Source organism: Neurospora tetrasperma (genome assembly GCF_000213175.1).
Source record: "Neurospora tetrasperma FGSC 2508 unplaced genomic scaffold NEUTE1scaffold_3, whole genome shotgun sequence".
NCBI lineage: Eukaryota > Fungi > Ascomycota > Sordariomycetes > Sordariales > Sordariaceae > Neurospora > Neurospora tetrasperma.
The window spans coordinates 4322600-4337491 of NW_009799101.1; the positions used below are offsets into that span (position 1 = coordinate 4322600).

General features: G+C 52.4%; 3 protein-coding genes across 3 annotated transcripts; 2 read left to right on the forward strand and 1 right to left on the reverse strand.

Moving 5' to 3' along the window:
• Positions 1-3965: 3965 nt before the first annotated feature.
• NEUTE1DRAFT_146735 (uncharacterized protein) lies at positions 3966-8131 on the forward strand (the record flags this gene model as incomplete). Its single annotated transcript, XM_009853073.1, has 2 exons — positions 3966-5844; positions 5902-8131. 2 exons carry the CDS (start codon positions 3966-3968, stop codon positions 7998-8000), a joined length of 3978 nt encoding a protein of 1325 aa, XP_009851375.1.
• Positions 8132-8682: 551 nt separating this feature from the next.
• Positions 8683-12116, forward strand: NEUTE1DRAFT_64093 (uncharacterized protein; the record flags this gene model as incomplete). Its single annotated transcript, XM_009853074.1, has 5 exons — positions 8683-8782; positions 8947-9536; positions 9594-9997; positions 10615-10795; positions 11033-12116. The coding sequence occupies 5 exons, from the start codon at positions 8764-8766 to the stop codon at positions 11939-11941; spliced, it is 2103 nt and encodes a 700-aa protein (XP_009851376.1).
• Positions 12108-14808, reverse strand: NEUTE1DRAFT_101195 (uncharacterized protein; the record flags this gene model as incomplete). Its single annotated transcript, XM_009853075.1, has 3 exons — positions 12108-12246; positions 13095-14463; positions 14727-14808. 3 exons carry the CDS (start codon positions 14806-14808, stop codon positions 12108-12110), a joined length of 1590 nt encoding a protein of 529 aa, XP_009851377.1.
• Between the last annotated feature and the right edge of the window lie 84 nt (positions 14809-14892).

Sequence of the window (14892 nt, forward strand, 5' to 3'; positions counted from 1 at the left end):
CCCCCCCCCCCCCCCCCCCCAAAAAAAAAAAAAAAAAAAAAAAAAAAAAAAAAAAAACTTCATAGCTCACGAGTGCACCACCCACAAACACTTCTGCACTTTGTTTTATCTTACTGTCCCATGTTCTCAGCTCCTGGATGCTTGATACTAGACTTCCTACATTACTATATTACTATATCTACAACTTGGCGGTCATCAAAGTAGATAGGGAGGTATGTAGGTAGGTAGGTAGGTAGGTAGGTAGAGGTAGCTAGGTAGGTACTTAGGTACCTAGTCTCGAAAATACACACTTTATGTACACTACCAGGTGATCACCCACCACACCCACCACTTAGTGCCTTCCGAGTTCATCGCTTCTGCTAGCTGCAATGCAATTTTGCCAAGCTGGAGGATGAAGACATGGAGCGATAGGTATGGAGTGTTAGGGTCTGGTGGCTGCTGACTACCTAGGTTGACGCCAGTAGAGCATGTCATCGATGGTGTGGTGTGGTGTGGACGTGTGGTGTAGATAAAGGTAGGTAGGGTAGGTAGGTAGGTTGGGTAGGTAGGTAGGGTAGGTAGGGTAGGTATCATCGGGCTGTGGACCTGGGACTGCTGGGAGGAAGCAGACATGGAGTGTGACGTGCAGGTTGCTATCTTTTCCCTTGTTTCTTATTTTGTGTTTGTTTTTCATGGTTCCTTGTTCGAAACACTTCTGCCTAGATCTTCCTACGGTATTGTTACTCGGTTTTTTGTTTCTCATGTTTTCCTTGTCATGTTAAGTTTGTCGCTGCTTGGTCTGAGTTTCGTGATGGTCTTGGTAGACGCAGGAGAAGGATTAAGGATTGAAGGGCCTTGCCAAGTTACCCGAGCTAATGGCACCTAGAGGTACCTTATCCAATGTCTTCTCGCGTACCCGCCTGAATCCAATCCCAAGCCACGCTCATGTAAGATCGAATGACATGAAAACCAGCTCGGCGGCTACGTAGAGGTACTGTAGGCACCCATATGTAAATGTAGGGTGAACAGCCTTTTTGCCTAGCTACCTACCCATGAGACCCAAAGATAATTCCTCGTTGTAAGTCCGGAATGGGATCAAGTCAGGCTACCCAGGCACATGAAAGCCCGTACAGCTTCAACACTTGGAAATCCGGTCCCGTACCTAAATAGATCACGAGGCTGTTACAAGTTAGATCAAATGCATGCAAGTTATTCAGCGTACTGCATGTCAAGCGACGCCAACGATGTCTGTGTGTCACTTTATCTACTTCAAGTTGTCTGGGCGGCAATAGTCCAGAATGTCATGGCACTTCGGCCAAGTTCTTGAAGGCAAGGGGGGTACGTCCTAATCCGAGTGGTGAGAGAGGGAGTGCAGACAGCTAGGTTCACGTCCAGAAAAAAAGGCAAGTGCGGAAAGACGAGGAGTTCGATCTGCCGGTTAGGGATGCAATACCAGGGAAGTGAGAATACCGCTGTACGCGGGCGATTTCTGCTGGATGGGTTCCTTGAGGGTCTGGTTTGACCGGCAGCACGCTTCATGCTCGTAGACTGGGATGCGATAGGGTGCTAGACTCGACATGTCAGGCAACGAGAAGGAGCTATCTTTCGCTTTCTTGACTCGGACTCGAGGCGGTCGGTGGCTGATGGCTTTTTTTTTCTTTCCTTTCATGATTCACTTAGAGGTAGGTACCCAAGGGCTCTCACACGATGGACCGATGTCAGTTGTCAGCCTGCGCCTATCTTGCGTGGTAAGACCGAGTGAAACGCACCTCGCCCACTCCAGTTGAGATAGTTCTGGGCCTCAGCGGCATCGGTCGATCGCTGACCATATTCCGTAGCCTGAAGACGGGACGCTCCTTCTGGGTAATTTTTAGCGATGACCGGGCACCAATGGTAATAATAGCTTTTCCAGGACTGCCGAGCAAAGAAAACAAGAAGTAGGACCAGCAATTTTGGATAGAACTCCCATCTGCGGACACTTCTGGAATACATCGCTCATCGAATTCTGTACGATTCGGGTGATATGATTTGTGAGAAGTTGACCCGGTGTTTCTGACCAGGTCATACCCCTTTGGGTTCTGTCGTCAGAAACGGGGCTACCACTATTCATCCGCTGCAAACCGAATTTCATGACCACCAAGCTCAAGATTCAGTACTACGCCAACGATTGAGCGATAAACTCATGTTTCATCCCCGTGTGTCTTGCTGTGGAAATTTTATGCGGCCGCGATGTGTGATAAGTCATGTTGTGGTGGTGTAGCGGACGTTGAAAAAAGCCGGCCATGTGGTTGAGGCGAGCGGCCAGGCAGCAGAATTAACTGGCTTCTGAGTCGCTGGAGACCGTTGATGGGTCTGAGTTGTGGGTGACAGATGCATCCGCTACTGCATCCGACCGTGCTGTATATTGGGCCTCGACGTGGCTCAAGCTGCCGGTGTCGTTCAGTTATGTGACCTAGATCGCGCTGTGAAAGGGGGGGATGGTGTCTAGTTGATAGACCACTGATACGGAACACATGGAGGACCAAGTGATGGTTGTATGCGAGGGAGTTTCCTTGTAGCCGAGCGAATGATCCTTCGAAGACGAGAGATACACTATCGATATTCCAGAAACCCAAACGTTCCACGGGATGACATGTTCCAGGCAGTCCATCTTGTCATTGAACATAGTTCCAAGGGGGCCTTGTGAAGAGGCGAGTGTAAATCCGGCGGCCTGGAAGAAGCGAAGACGGTTGAAATGTCCGAGGATGGAGCCTGAACAGTCTGACGCTAGATCTAAGAAATCCGTGATCCATGATCCTCCAGATTACTAGAGGCTAAACAGGGCGATTGAGGCTTAAATCCGGGATGATCAGGTACTTCGAAGGCGGCCTAGAAGCTAGAGGAGATGGATGAGTTCTTCCACAAGGGCCATCGTGGTGAAGAGTCTAGGGAGACCAGGGCATGCCGGGTTCAGGTGGTGGCGAGAAGGGAGAAACAGCACGCAATATGGAACATGTAAATAGCTAGCGGGATTTTAGAACTGATCGGGACTTGGTGTCGAGGTAATCTCCGGTTGGCTGAAGCCTACACTGGGGAGAGTGGTGAACATAAGGAAAGTCGAGGGAAGAGTCGAGACAAGAGGTCTTTGGCAGTTGGCAGTTGTGATCTTGGCAACTGAAAAGGACTGTCAGGGTGTGAAACTGCAGATCAAGACCGCCTCTGACCAATGACAGACCGTGCTCGGACCCCCGCTGTAATTCACGTCTCGACAGCAGGCAGCAGGATTCGGGAACCCCACCGCGGGACCAATGGCCAGACACGCGGTTCGGAAGCCACGAGCCCCATGGCACCGACCCTCTTTCCCTCAAAGAAATGGAGCGGCCGTCTAGACACAACATTATTTCCCAGGTAGGAAAGAAGAAATGAGCCAGGCACCGACATTCTTGAGAAGGTGCAAAGCCCTGCTGTTCCGTAGGTCGTGATGACCGCAGCGGGAGGGTTCTTTGCTCTCATAGACGGGAGGTCAGAGAGGAACGGGCGAAGTCCGCGGATCTGCTCACGAATTCCCAAAAAGTTGCGGCTCTTTTCTCACCCACCCACCACCCCCCAGCCACAAATCATGACTTGACCCTTCCCATCATATCTTCTGTTGTTTATTTCCATATATCGGGTGCCACACTCACTTTCACATTGACTACCACCTTTTGCATATCATTCAGCTGAGTGGTCTCGGGTTACAATCGACAAATCGAGCCGCGTTGTCTTGGCCTCCACTTGTCGCCTCTTGTGTTACGTTACTTCAATTCAATTTGATCCCTTTCGGATATCTCTTCACTTTTCGATCATCAGCTTCTTCACTTCTCGACTGGACTATCAGAGACCTCAACGCCATGTATTAGCCCGCGATATTATTCGAAAATAATTCAGCTTTCCAGCTGCTCATCGACGCAGCATCTATCACAGTACTGTCCAGTTCTCACAACACAGACCCGATTTAAACCGTAATCATGGCATCCGGTATCCCCATGGGCGGCTTCCAGCTGGGGCCGTCCCTCAACAGGAGACTCAGCAGGCTTTATAACGATACGAAAAAGTCCTCAGACTTCGTTAAAGAGCCCGTCCAACATGCCGAGGCCGATCCCGAGATCAAGTCTCTCCACCGCAAGCTCAAGATCCAAAAGGACCGTCTTGTCAGCTGGGGGCTGGAATGGTCCGATCCTACTCACTCCGCCGAAGTCTACATTGACTCGTCCCTGTCCAAGGCCGGCCTCAGCGAAGTCGTTGGGAGTATCATGTCCACCATCAAGGACATCCTAGCTGAGGCTGAGCCACTATGGAATAGCTCCAAGCAGTTGACCGGCGAGAGCAATGAGCCCTATCAACCACCAAAGCGGGGAGAGAAGATCAGGATGGTGGTGTGGGACAAGAACCGCTTCGAGGACCTTATCCGCGATCTGACAACGTCCATTGATACCCTCTACGACCTGTCCCGGACTAGATCTTCCTATGCCCAGCATTCATCTGCCGCCCGTGAGAGACTTCAGAGGGCTGTTTCCTCCCCTACCGAAGACTATCGCCCATTCGAGTCTACCAGGATCCAGACACCACAACAAATCGATCCTAGCACTCTCATGAACCTACGCGACATGCAGGCCGTGCCTATGACCGAGGCTGGAAGCCAGGAGCCGGGGACAAGGGAGATTGTCTTTATGGGCAAGCAGGCCTATGCCGAGTTGATGCAACGGATGGGCGCTCAAATACCCTACGGACCTCTCCTTTTGGAATATGCGCCCTTTGACAGCCTCTACTCGATCACGGGGATAACACCACCGATGGCCAAGTTTGAACGTTTGTCGTCCGGTCTTCAAGCCGATCCCCAACGTTCATCCAGTTCTTGGACTGGTCTTCCTCGCCTATTGGCCTATTTTGAGGACATGGAGAACTCAAGGTTCGGTCTCGTTTACAGATTCCCTCGAACCTTCAATCCGGTGACCTACGAGAACCTTACCCAGAATCCATTGTACTCCATGTGCTCGTTGGGAGATCTGCTTGCTCGTCCCGACTTTGAACCGAAGCTTGAGGCAAAGTTCCGTCTGGCTGCCAACCTGGCCAACACCGTCTTTGACATGCACGCCAGGGGTATCACTCATGGCAACCTGCTTATTGATAATATCTCCTTCTGCAATGCAGTCAGCACCGACCCAGAGATCAGCGGAATGAGTCGAGGCGAGGTCGACATCAGACGACCTTTGGTCTCATCATTTGACTTGTTCTCAGATCCACAATCACAAGACGAACCTGAACCCTTCACGCCTTATAGGCATCCGTTAGACCCAAAGAACAGTACCCAAAGTCCTCTCTCCAACAATGCGGATTCCAAGACATTGGATCTTTACTCTTTGGCCATGATTCTTATCTCGGTCGGTCTTTGGAACAAGCTGGAGAGTATACTCCCGGATGTCCAGAATCCAGTTGTTTCCGACGCCATCCTTGACCAGCTCGCTATTCGATGCGGTACGCTTTACATGAAGGCAGTTCAGACCTGCCTGAAGGCAGTTGACCAGGAGATTGGTGGCCAACATACTGTGGACGAGATTGCTCGCCATGTTGAGTTCAAGGCTAGTCGGTATCTCGAAGCATGCTGCATTTTGGACGGAGTGAGCAATTTGGAGGAGAGACTTGGAGATGACCTCTCTCCTGCACCGCCAGCTTTGCAGATTCCTTCAGAGCCAGTTGCTTCTGGTTCTGGCTCATCCAAGGAGACAAAGTCTGAAAAGACTTCTATCGAAAAGCCAACTCCCAAAGCCCGCAAGAGTGAGGAATCAGATCCTTCCATTACTGTGGTACCAGTGCACCCTGAACTGGAAGTGCGGGCCAAGATTCAAGGTAAGAAGCCGCGTTTCGTCCGATATCTGACATATCTAACCTCTTACACGTGCTTAGCTCGGCAAGCAAATGACTCTTCCATCAAGGAAAAGGCACGCCTTTACCCACATGTACCGCTGCCACCCGATGTCGTCGAACAGTGGAACTCTGTTCTCATGCCCGAGATCAACTCGGCTCTCAAAGCCTTCTACCGAAAGAACCCCGAGTCCGTTGAGATCTCCCTCGAATCGATCGGCGAATCGCCACAGCGTACCAAACCTACCATTCTGGTCGTCTGCACTTCGGTAAACAAGGTCAGGGCCATTTTGAAGAAGAAGCTGGGCGTTCTGTTCGATGGAACAAGGTCGAATCTCGGACTCAAGGTGTGCAAAGGTCAGGTTCTCCGATCGCGGAAGCAGGTTATTAACCGTAGCATGGCCAACTCGGACGATACTGGAGATGTCATAGCCGCCAACCCGTCATACCAGCCAACGCCACAGAATGGGGCGAGTATTGGAGCATGGATTGGCGATCGACACTTGCCGCCTGTCAGTTTGGGAGGACTCATCGTGGTGGACGATAAGCCCTACGGGATGACGGTGCATCACATGTTGGATGACCCAGATTCCGATCAAGCCGCCGATGATAATACAAGGAGTATGGCAGGTGGGGGTCTAAACGATTTGGCCGCATGGTATGCTCAACAGTACTCAAACACCGACGAATCCTCCCCCGAAAGCAGCGAAAACGATGACTATGCCTGTGAATTCTCTGACACCGATTCCGAAGCCTATTCCGAATCCGCCATAACCAGCGAAGCTTCTGACGATGGCGACTACTATGAAGAAGAGGAGCAGTTCACCGAACCAGGTGACATCCCCGGCATTGAGCCCGGCTGCGGCGAAGGCTTCATCATCACGCAGCCGGCTCTAGATGACGTTGCCTCTGACTTCTACCCCTCCGCTGAGGACAAAGACCAAGACCACCTCGACACCTTCCGGGTCGGGGAGATGTACGCCTCCAGTGGTATTCGGCGGCGGAAAGAAAACGGGCTCGTGCACGAAATCGACTGGGCCCTCTTCGAATTCGAAGACGATCGCCAACCATCTGATAACTTTATTCCCAAAGCTTCTAACAAACACACCCGTCTGTCCAGCATTCCCCCCGACCAAATCCCAACAATCCTCCCAACCTCCATCGCCCCCTCCCATACCCTTCCCGGTCTCCAAGTGCAATGCATGGCCCGCACCTCTGGCCTGCAAACAGGCACCATCCTCCCCACCCTCACGTCGGTGAAAATACTCGGTCGAGCATCTCCCAGTCACACTTACCAAATTTCGGGTACTCCTTCTCTCGGTCTCGTACCTAACCGTCCCAACCGTCCCTCCGGATCTGGTGACCAAACGATCAACTCCCGTCGCCAGCCCCTGCCCATGGGTATCCCCGGCGACTCCGGAGCCTGGGTGGTAGAAAGAGACGGGGGCAGTGTCTGCGGTCACATCCTGGCATGGAGTAGCAGGAAGAGGGTTGCCTACATTTGTCCCATGGAGGTTTTGGTCAGAGATATTGCTGAGGTTCTGGAAGCGGAGGAGATCAGGTTGCCCGGCCCCACAGGCGCAATCATTTATCAGTCTTATGAAGACAGGACCCCGGGAGTGAGCAGACAGGCGAGCAAGTCCAGTACGCGGACAGTTGGTGGAGGGTATGGAGGTGGCGGTGGGCAGAGCATAAGCAGACAAACAAGCGCGGCAAGCGCACGCACATATATCGGGCAGCAGGATTTCGGGTCGGCGGGCCTGGGTAGGACTTTTTCCAGAGGGAGTGCCTTTGCTGGTATTGGGCCGCCGGGGTATGATGATTACCCTGTGAATGAAAATGAACCCGGACGGCAGTCAAGCGTTCGACGGTCACAAAAGCAAGTGGAAGAAGAGTATTTGCCTGCTTATAGCGAGCTGAAACAGGCTCAAGCGGTGGCTGCTGCTGGTCTTTACAGACAGAGAGAGAGGCCAGGAACCAACAACGACGGCAACAACGACGGCAATAATAACAGGAATGATGATGATAACGATGGATATGACGAGGGAGTAGAGGATTTGGAGCACGATTTTAAGGATCTTGCGGCACTAGAGGGTGCGATGCCATTTGGGGTGGAAAGGTGGGGGACTGGTTTTGCTTAATGTTGGAAGTCGTGGAAGTTGTGGAAGTTGGATGTACTACTTCTTAGGTACTATTTTCTTGTTTGATACCCTGAACGTTTTTGGTGTAGTACACTGGTTGGAAAGAAGGCGATTGATTCTGAGCACAACAGCCAAATTCTTCCTTGCAAACGCTTCGCGAGTGAACAATGCGCGTATCTCCGGCTGCTCGTGTGATTATGAACTTTGTTCATGAGAGATCCCAATACTTGAAGCGGATTTCACCCAGGCACTGTCCATGTGCACTGAGATAATGCACTATTTACCTTGGGTGTAAATTGCGTGAACAACTGTTAAGGTCCTAGCTTTTCTTCTCCCGGCATTTTTGACTGTAAGACCACTATAACTCGCGAATGTACTGGTCACGCTTCAATCCGCGCATTTATTTGCCTTGTGATACACCCTCGAGATCTTGAACTCCCTGCTTTAAACCTGGATAGCTATAAAAAGTGACAATTGAATGTGAAGATGGAGTAAAGAAAAGGCGTTGCCGTGGTGAAGACCAGGGGTAAACTCAGGTACATCTGCCTGGGGGCCCACTCCATGGACCTTGCTGGCACGAGAGGGGACCCGCCTGGACCCCACCATACTGTAGCTACGGGGAGCCCCGTCGCCGGTTCTTGGTTGACCGCATGTCATCGCAGCCAGCCCAACTTGTACCAAACATCAACATCTTCTAACCTAAGACACCTGTTATCCATATCTCGACTGACTGCAGTAGGGACAAGGAGAAACACAAGACAAGATGCAGTCAGGAATTTCCGGTAAGTTCTGTTGCCGCCCACTTTCCCCATCGTCGCAAACCTCCAGCTCCCCCCCCCCTCCTTTTTGAAAGTTGCGAGAGGAGAGAGAGCTACACCACAGCCCAACTCCCAGCAAGTTGGAAATCAGACCACACTCACTAACCTACTATCCATTTCACTCACAGCCTCCAAGGAGCTGGTCTCCCAATTCAACGACCTCCTCGGCTCCCCATCGACCTTTGGCCTCCTCATCAACATCGCCAACGAACAGCTCCAGCCCATCCAAACTCTGACCTCCTCCCCGGGCTCCTCTTTCGCCTCCAACGTCGACACCCTTCTGACGCCCCACATCAAAGAAAAAGAAGCTCTCTACATCATCCTGCGCCGCTATGACTCGTCGCCTGCGCTGGTGGCCGTCACCTACGTGCCCGACACGGCTCCCGTGCGGCAAAAGATGCTGTTCGCCTCGACGCGGCTGACGCTCGTGCGCGAGCTCGGGTCGGAACACTTCCGGGAGACCATTTTCGCGACCAACGCCAAGGAGCTGACCAGCCAGGGCTTCGAGAAGCACGATGCGCATACGGCGCTGGACGCGCCGCTGACGGAGGAGGAGAAGAGTCTGGGGGAGGTCAAGCGGGCGGAGCAGGAGGCGGGCGCGGGGACGAGTAAGCGGGAGATTCATCTGGGGACGCACATGGCGATGCCGATGGGGGAGGATGCGTTGGCTGCTCTTAAGGGATTAGCTGAAGAGGGTGGGGAGGGGTTGGTGATGCTTGTAAGTTCTTCCCCTTCTTCTTCCTCTGCTCGAATAGTAACTAATAATCCGCAACAGAAAGTCAACCCCACAACCGAAACCATCGAGCTCGTCCCTTCTTCTTCTTCTTCTTCCAACCCATCGTCCATCGCCGACCTCGTCCAAGCCATCTCCCCCTCCGAGCCGCGCTTCACGTTCTTCCGGTACACGCACACGCACAACGGCTCCGAGGAGTCGCCCATTCTCTTCTTCTACACCAACCCTAGCTCTAACGGCGGGCGCGTGGCTATCAAGCAGCGCATGCTGTACCCGCTGATGAAGCGGGCCGTGCTCGAGGTGGCGAGCAGGGAGGGACTGAATGTCGACAAGAAGTTTGAGGTGGAGGAGCCGAGCGAGATCACGGAGGACGGGGTGTTGGGGGAGTTGCATCCCAAGGCGGTGCAGAGTAGGGGGTTCGCTAGGCCGAAGAGGCCTGGTGGTAGGTAAATTGGCGTGGAGTCCGGGCGTGTGAATAGCGAGTTTTAGGAGATCTCTTCCCCTTCTGGTCAAGGTGTTGATGGGAGGAAGTACATATGGTAATTCAGTTGCAACCATGACTGGGATTTCTGCTGTGATCTCCCTCGCATGTGGAATGGTTGCTGATGATGGAGGTGAGTTTCCCAAGCTCTGTGAGGCTTGGAGGAAGGCTCGATTCCTAGCTCAGCTGTCGTGAATTCTTTCAACTCCGGGATCGTTAATGCCTTGTACTTCCTTATGTAAGCAACATAGGTGCCCCGGTGCTTGTATACTTTGACCCCTCATCACCTACCCCAAGACATGCCTCCTGAACAAAGCATAATGTGCAGGCATGTGCTCGTCGTGATCCTTTGGGACGGACAGCAGACGGCTGTGGCCGATAAGGGTTAGGGGTACGCGTGATAAGATCCGGGGTACAAAGTAAACACAATGACGTCAGTGATAGAGCGATGCTGTTCCAGGCCGTTGGGCGTTCCTGATCAGCAAGCACGGCCAGGCACTGTTTTCAGCTGATCTCTGGAGATCTCAAGACATCGGGTGGGCCTCGACTTTGGACCTCCCATCTACCTTACCCAAGCTTCAGTTCTTCCGTCCAAATCCATACTTGCCTTACACAGTATATACCACCTGAACAGAAGCATCATGGGACGTTCAAAAGCAATCGCACGCTCGATCGCGCGGGCCATCACCGACACCACTGGACTCGCGAAACGACGATCCACCAACAGAAATCCCCTTCGCCTGATCCTGTCGCTGTTCTCTCTGTTCTTCTCTATCCACCAGTTGATCTTACAAAAGATCCGACCAGCCGATTTCGCTAACTTGCGTCGAAACCATTGGGACGTTGAAGACAATGACTACCACGAATCCTTCCAGCCACCACAAGATGGCGACAAACCCGAAGAGTCTCTGAGTTCTATTGGAGACATGGGCTTTTCCGGCTCGGTTAGTCTTATTCTTGATTACCCATGCCATTAGATCCGTCGACTAACACACGACAGACCTTCTACTCAACCAAAGACCAAAAGTATCTCGTCAAGTCCGTCCCGCGCCACTCGGAACACTCCTTCTTCCGCCAAGACCTCTTGACGCCCTACGTCGAATACATGGCCACGCACCCGCGCTCGCTGCTCGTGCGCATCTGCGACTTTCTCGGCGCCTCGGGATACTCGCTCGGCCGCATCTTGCGGCTTGCGCCCTCGCACCATATCGTCATGGAGAATATCATGTACGGCCGCGGCCGGTCCGAAGCAAAGAAGCGCGGCGGCGGCGACAACAACAACGTGGACTGGGAGGATTGGGATCTGAAGCCCACTTCGTACTTTTATCCTGAGCGCGACATTGCTGATGGAGCGCTGACTAGCGAGGCTACGAAGAGCCAGTTGGCGGATGAGTTCCATGATAAGATTAGACTGGATAAAGAACAGGCGGATGAGTTTTTTAGGTGTTTGGAGGAGGATACGAGGTTGTTGGCGGAGCATGGGGCGGTGGATTATTCGTTGTTTTTGGTGAGGATGCATACTACTACTTCTACTCCCTCGGGCTCCGGCCCAGGGCAGGAACCTGATGCTGCAGCTGCTTCTTCACCAGAAGCGGTATCAGAGGTGGTATTGGAAGAGGTGGCGCCGCCGACCGAAGGCCCATCGGTGCCGCCTGGTCCGCCGTCATGGAGGACCGGGATCGCGTCGGCGGATGGAAAGTATATCTACCGAGCGTCGATCTTGGATTTCTTTTGGGCAAAACATAAGTTGCAGCCGATGGTGATGACGGTTTTGATCAAGTTGTGGAATTTGTTGATTAGTAAACAGGGGCCGATGAGTATCACGACTACGCCGGAGGAGTATCGGCAGAGGTTTTTGAAGATGTGTAGGAGTTATGTGGAGGTTGTTGGGGAGTCGTCGGTCGAGTGAGTGAGGAGGGGAGGGGAAGGGGCCCGGGGAGGTGCCTCTGGGAGTGCTTGGAGTTTGTAGGGGCAGAGATAGTACCCATTGTGTTTTATTCAAGGTCGTCACGAGATTTTCATTTTTTCTAGCCATAGCATGGATCTCTTTCATTTGTCTGCGTTGTCAGAGTACTTTATGGGTCGTCATGATCCAATGCCGAATCCCAAAGCTTCACGGTTGAGATCAGAAGCAGCTTCTCGTTTTGATCGCCCCCGCTCCAAGAGTGGCCTGCCTCCTGGAAGTACCTTCCATTGTCGGTGTTACGCCTTCTGCTGGAGTCGGAAGTTGCGTCATGGTTAACTTTTCACGAGGAGACTAGAAGGATGAGCTGGTCAATTCACGTGGAGATTCCAGAATTGGTGCAAGCTGCAGAATCCTCTCTCTCGACACCTTCATCCCACAACCATCTTGCCCTTCGCTCTTCATGAACCATGCCTCGCTGTCATCCTTCATTCGCGCCATCAATCAACGATGAACTCGCCTACTTCCGCGTCTTCATACCAATCATTATAAGCAAACCCCAGTCCAACTCTTGAGATATCTGCCGGCGGTATGGGGGCTTTTACGCAACAACAATCCCACAACGCCATAGAGCCGCGCTTCGTTAAAGACAATCTCCACCAATGAAAACTCATCAGGTGAGCCCGCAGACGTCCCTACACCAACTCCCTCCTTTTGGTAAGTACCGAGAAAGTCTGGGGTATCAAACACAGCCCATATTCTTTTGTCATGCCTGGCAACTTGCACCGAACCAGAGCCTACTTCTTTCGAGCAAATACTTAATATATCCCACGCAGGTACTCCGTAGCCTGGGTAATCAAGGGAGTATGTTCCATTGTCCAGCCGTACCCAATTCAAACACCAATCTTTCATCCCGGGTTCGTAAATGTCCACTCTCTTGAATCGGGCCACTATCTGAAGGGAAAATTCCCCCAGGATTGAAATGGATGACTGGGCGGATTGTTGGAACTGATCCAGAAATGGCACAGCACCATGATGGGCAACCCACGACCATGAAGGAATGTGCAATTCCTCCCGTCCAGAAGCTGTTGGTGTGCCCGCCTGACCTGACCACACGAGTTCGTGGGGAAGATTGGACTGCCACGATCCAAACACATACTTGTCTTTCGGCCTCTGCTTCTGTATTTCGTTGGCGATGCCGCTTAAAGCAATGAGCTTATCCGTCGGGTATGTGAGATCTCTACCGGAGTAGAGTGTCGCGATTTCCTTCCAAGTGGTATATCGTTGGAATAAGCCAGAGTAAGTGGACACGCTGTTGCCATCATCCCCGACACATTCATTCGCGCAGTACCAGCACATTCGTTCCTGCGTCCAAAACACAATTCGTCTTGCGAGCACCCATTCTTGGGTTGCCCACCCTCTGGTAAAGAGAGGAAGATTGAGCTGCGGCGATCCTCTTTCATTCGGCAAGTTGCGGAAATACAGAGATGGAGACCTCCTCCAACTTGGAATACTCCTCCGGCTTGGATGATGAATGTACGTCTGGAAAGGAAACAGACCAGCCTGGGCATCTGTGCCTATCGTTGCGGCAATAACAAGCCGCGCCTGCGCATACAAGGTACCCATTCTTGCTGCTTCTTTCTCCCAGTCGTCGTTAGAATCCTGGATAATGCACAGCGAGTCTATCCAAAGATACCGCATCCCAACTGCCCGGGTTAAGAGAATGGCATCCCGAAGGGTCTTCGGAAGCAGGTCCCACGGAAGCTCCGAGAGATGCTTCTCCAGTGTCTCTGTTGTGGTGAGATACGGTCGGTCGGATTTTCGAGAGCTTCCCCAGCAGTAACTGAGAGCAGTGTAATGCCCACGTTCCCCTTGGGATTCCACAAGACGGGCACTTCCAGAGCCCTCCCGTGGGCCTACGTCGATAATTCGAGTGGGAAGAACTGGAGGTAACAACTCATCTATCCTCTCGCCGGAGAGCGTCGTGCAACATTCCGGTCCATGCTTCCCAAGACAGGCGTTGAGCCATCCCTTTAGCCAATCTAACCATGGCTCACTCCAGGGTGTGAGTGGTGGATTGCGAGCCCAGCGACCTGAGGATGCGGTACCGTGCGCTAGGGACTTGTCTGCATAGACTCGCAAATATGACTCCGCAATTCTCGGGGCCTGCAAAATACGATGCCGAAGCCTCTCTTCTTCAGGTGGTATAATGAAAAAGCCAATGGTGGCTTCCCCTTCCGACTGCATCGTCAACATGAAGGCGAAGACCTTGCTGTTCTTTCCCACCCCATATTTCGATAAGCTCTGCTGGGTACCTCGAGCCAAAGTGCGTTCAAGTCCTTCCAAGACAAGTTTATGCAGGGGACAAGTTGCGGACGACACAAGAAGCTTATCATATGTGTCGAACACTGCTGGCTTCTCATATCCACGCTCTCCTAGGGGAGGTAGCTGATCAGGATCAAGCTTTTTCGGGCTGAAATTGTAGTTGAGGCATTTCACGCAGAGCCTCGTAGTAGAGGCTGCAGATCCTGATGGATTGGCGTTCGGCTTGTGTCCCGCTGCAGGACTCGTGGTAGACGTAGAACACCCCAGAAAATCGGCGTATTTTCGCTTCATGTTCGTGAGCTTTGAGGAAATGTGAGGTAAACACCGCATTCAGGATCAGGGAAATGACAATCTCACCACAATTTCCGGGGGGTTGGGTGCCTATTTCTGTTGTCCGCAGAAAGTGCCTCTCACGTGCTCTCAATACCTACCATTGGTCCCTTTCCAACTGCTCAACACCACGAACGTTCAACGTAGCATCGCTTCCAAGCCTCATCCACCGCCTCGATATAAGCCACACCACAGTGCCCTCCATCTCCGTCGCTCATGGGTACATTTAACTTGACACTGCGCCCCCTTCCTTCCCAAGCGCCTGTCCACTCGCCGCCATGTGTGCCTGAAATCTCCTTCGC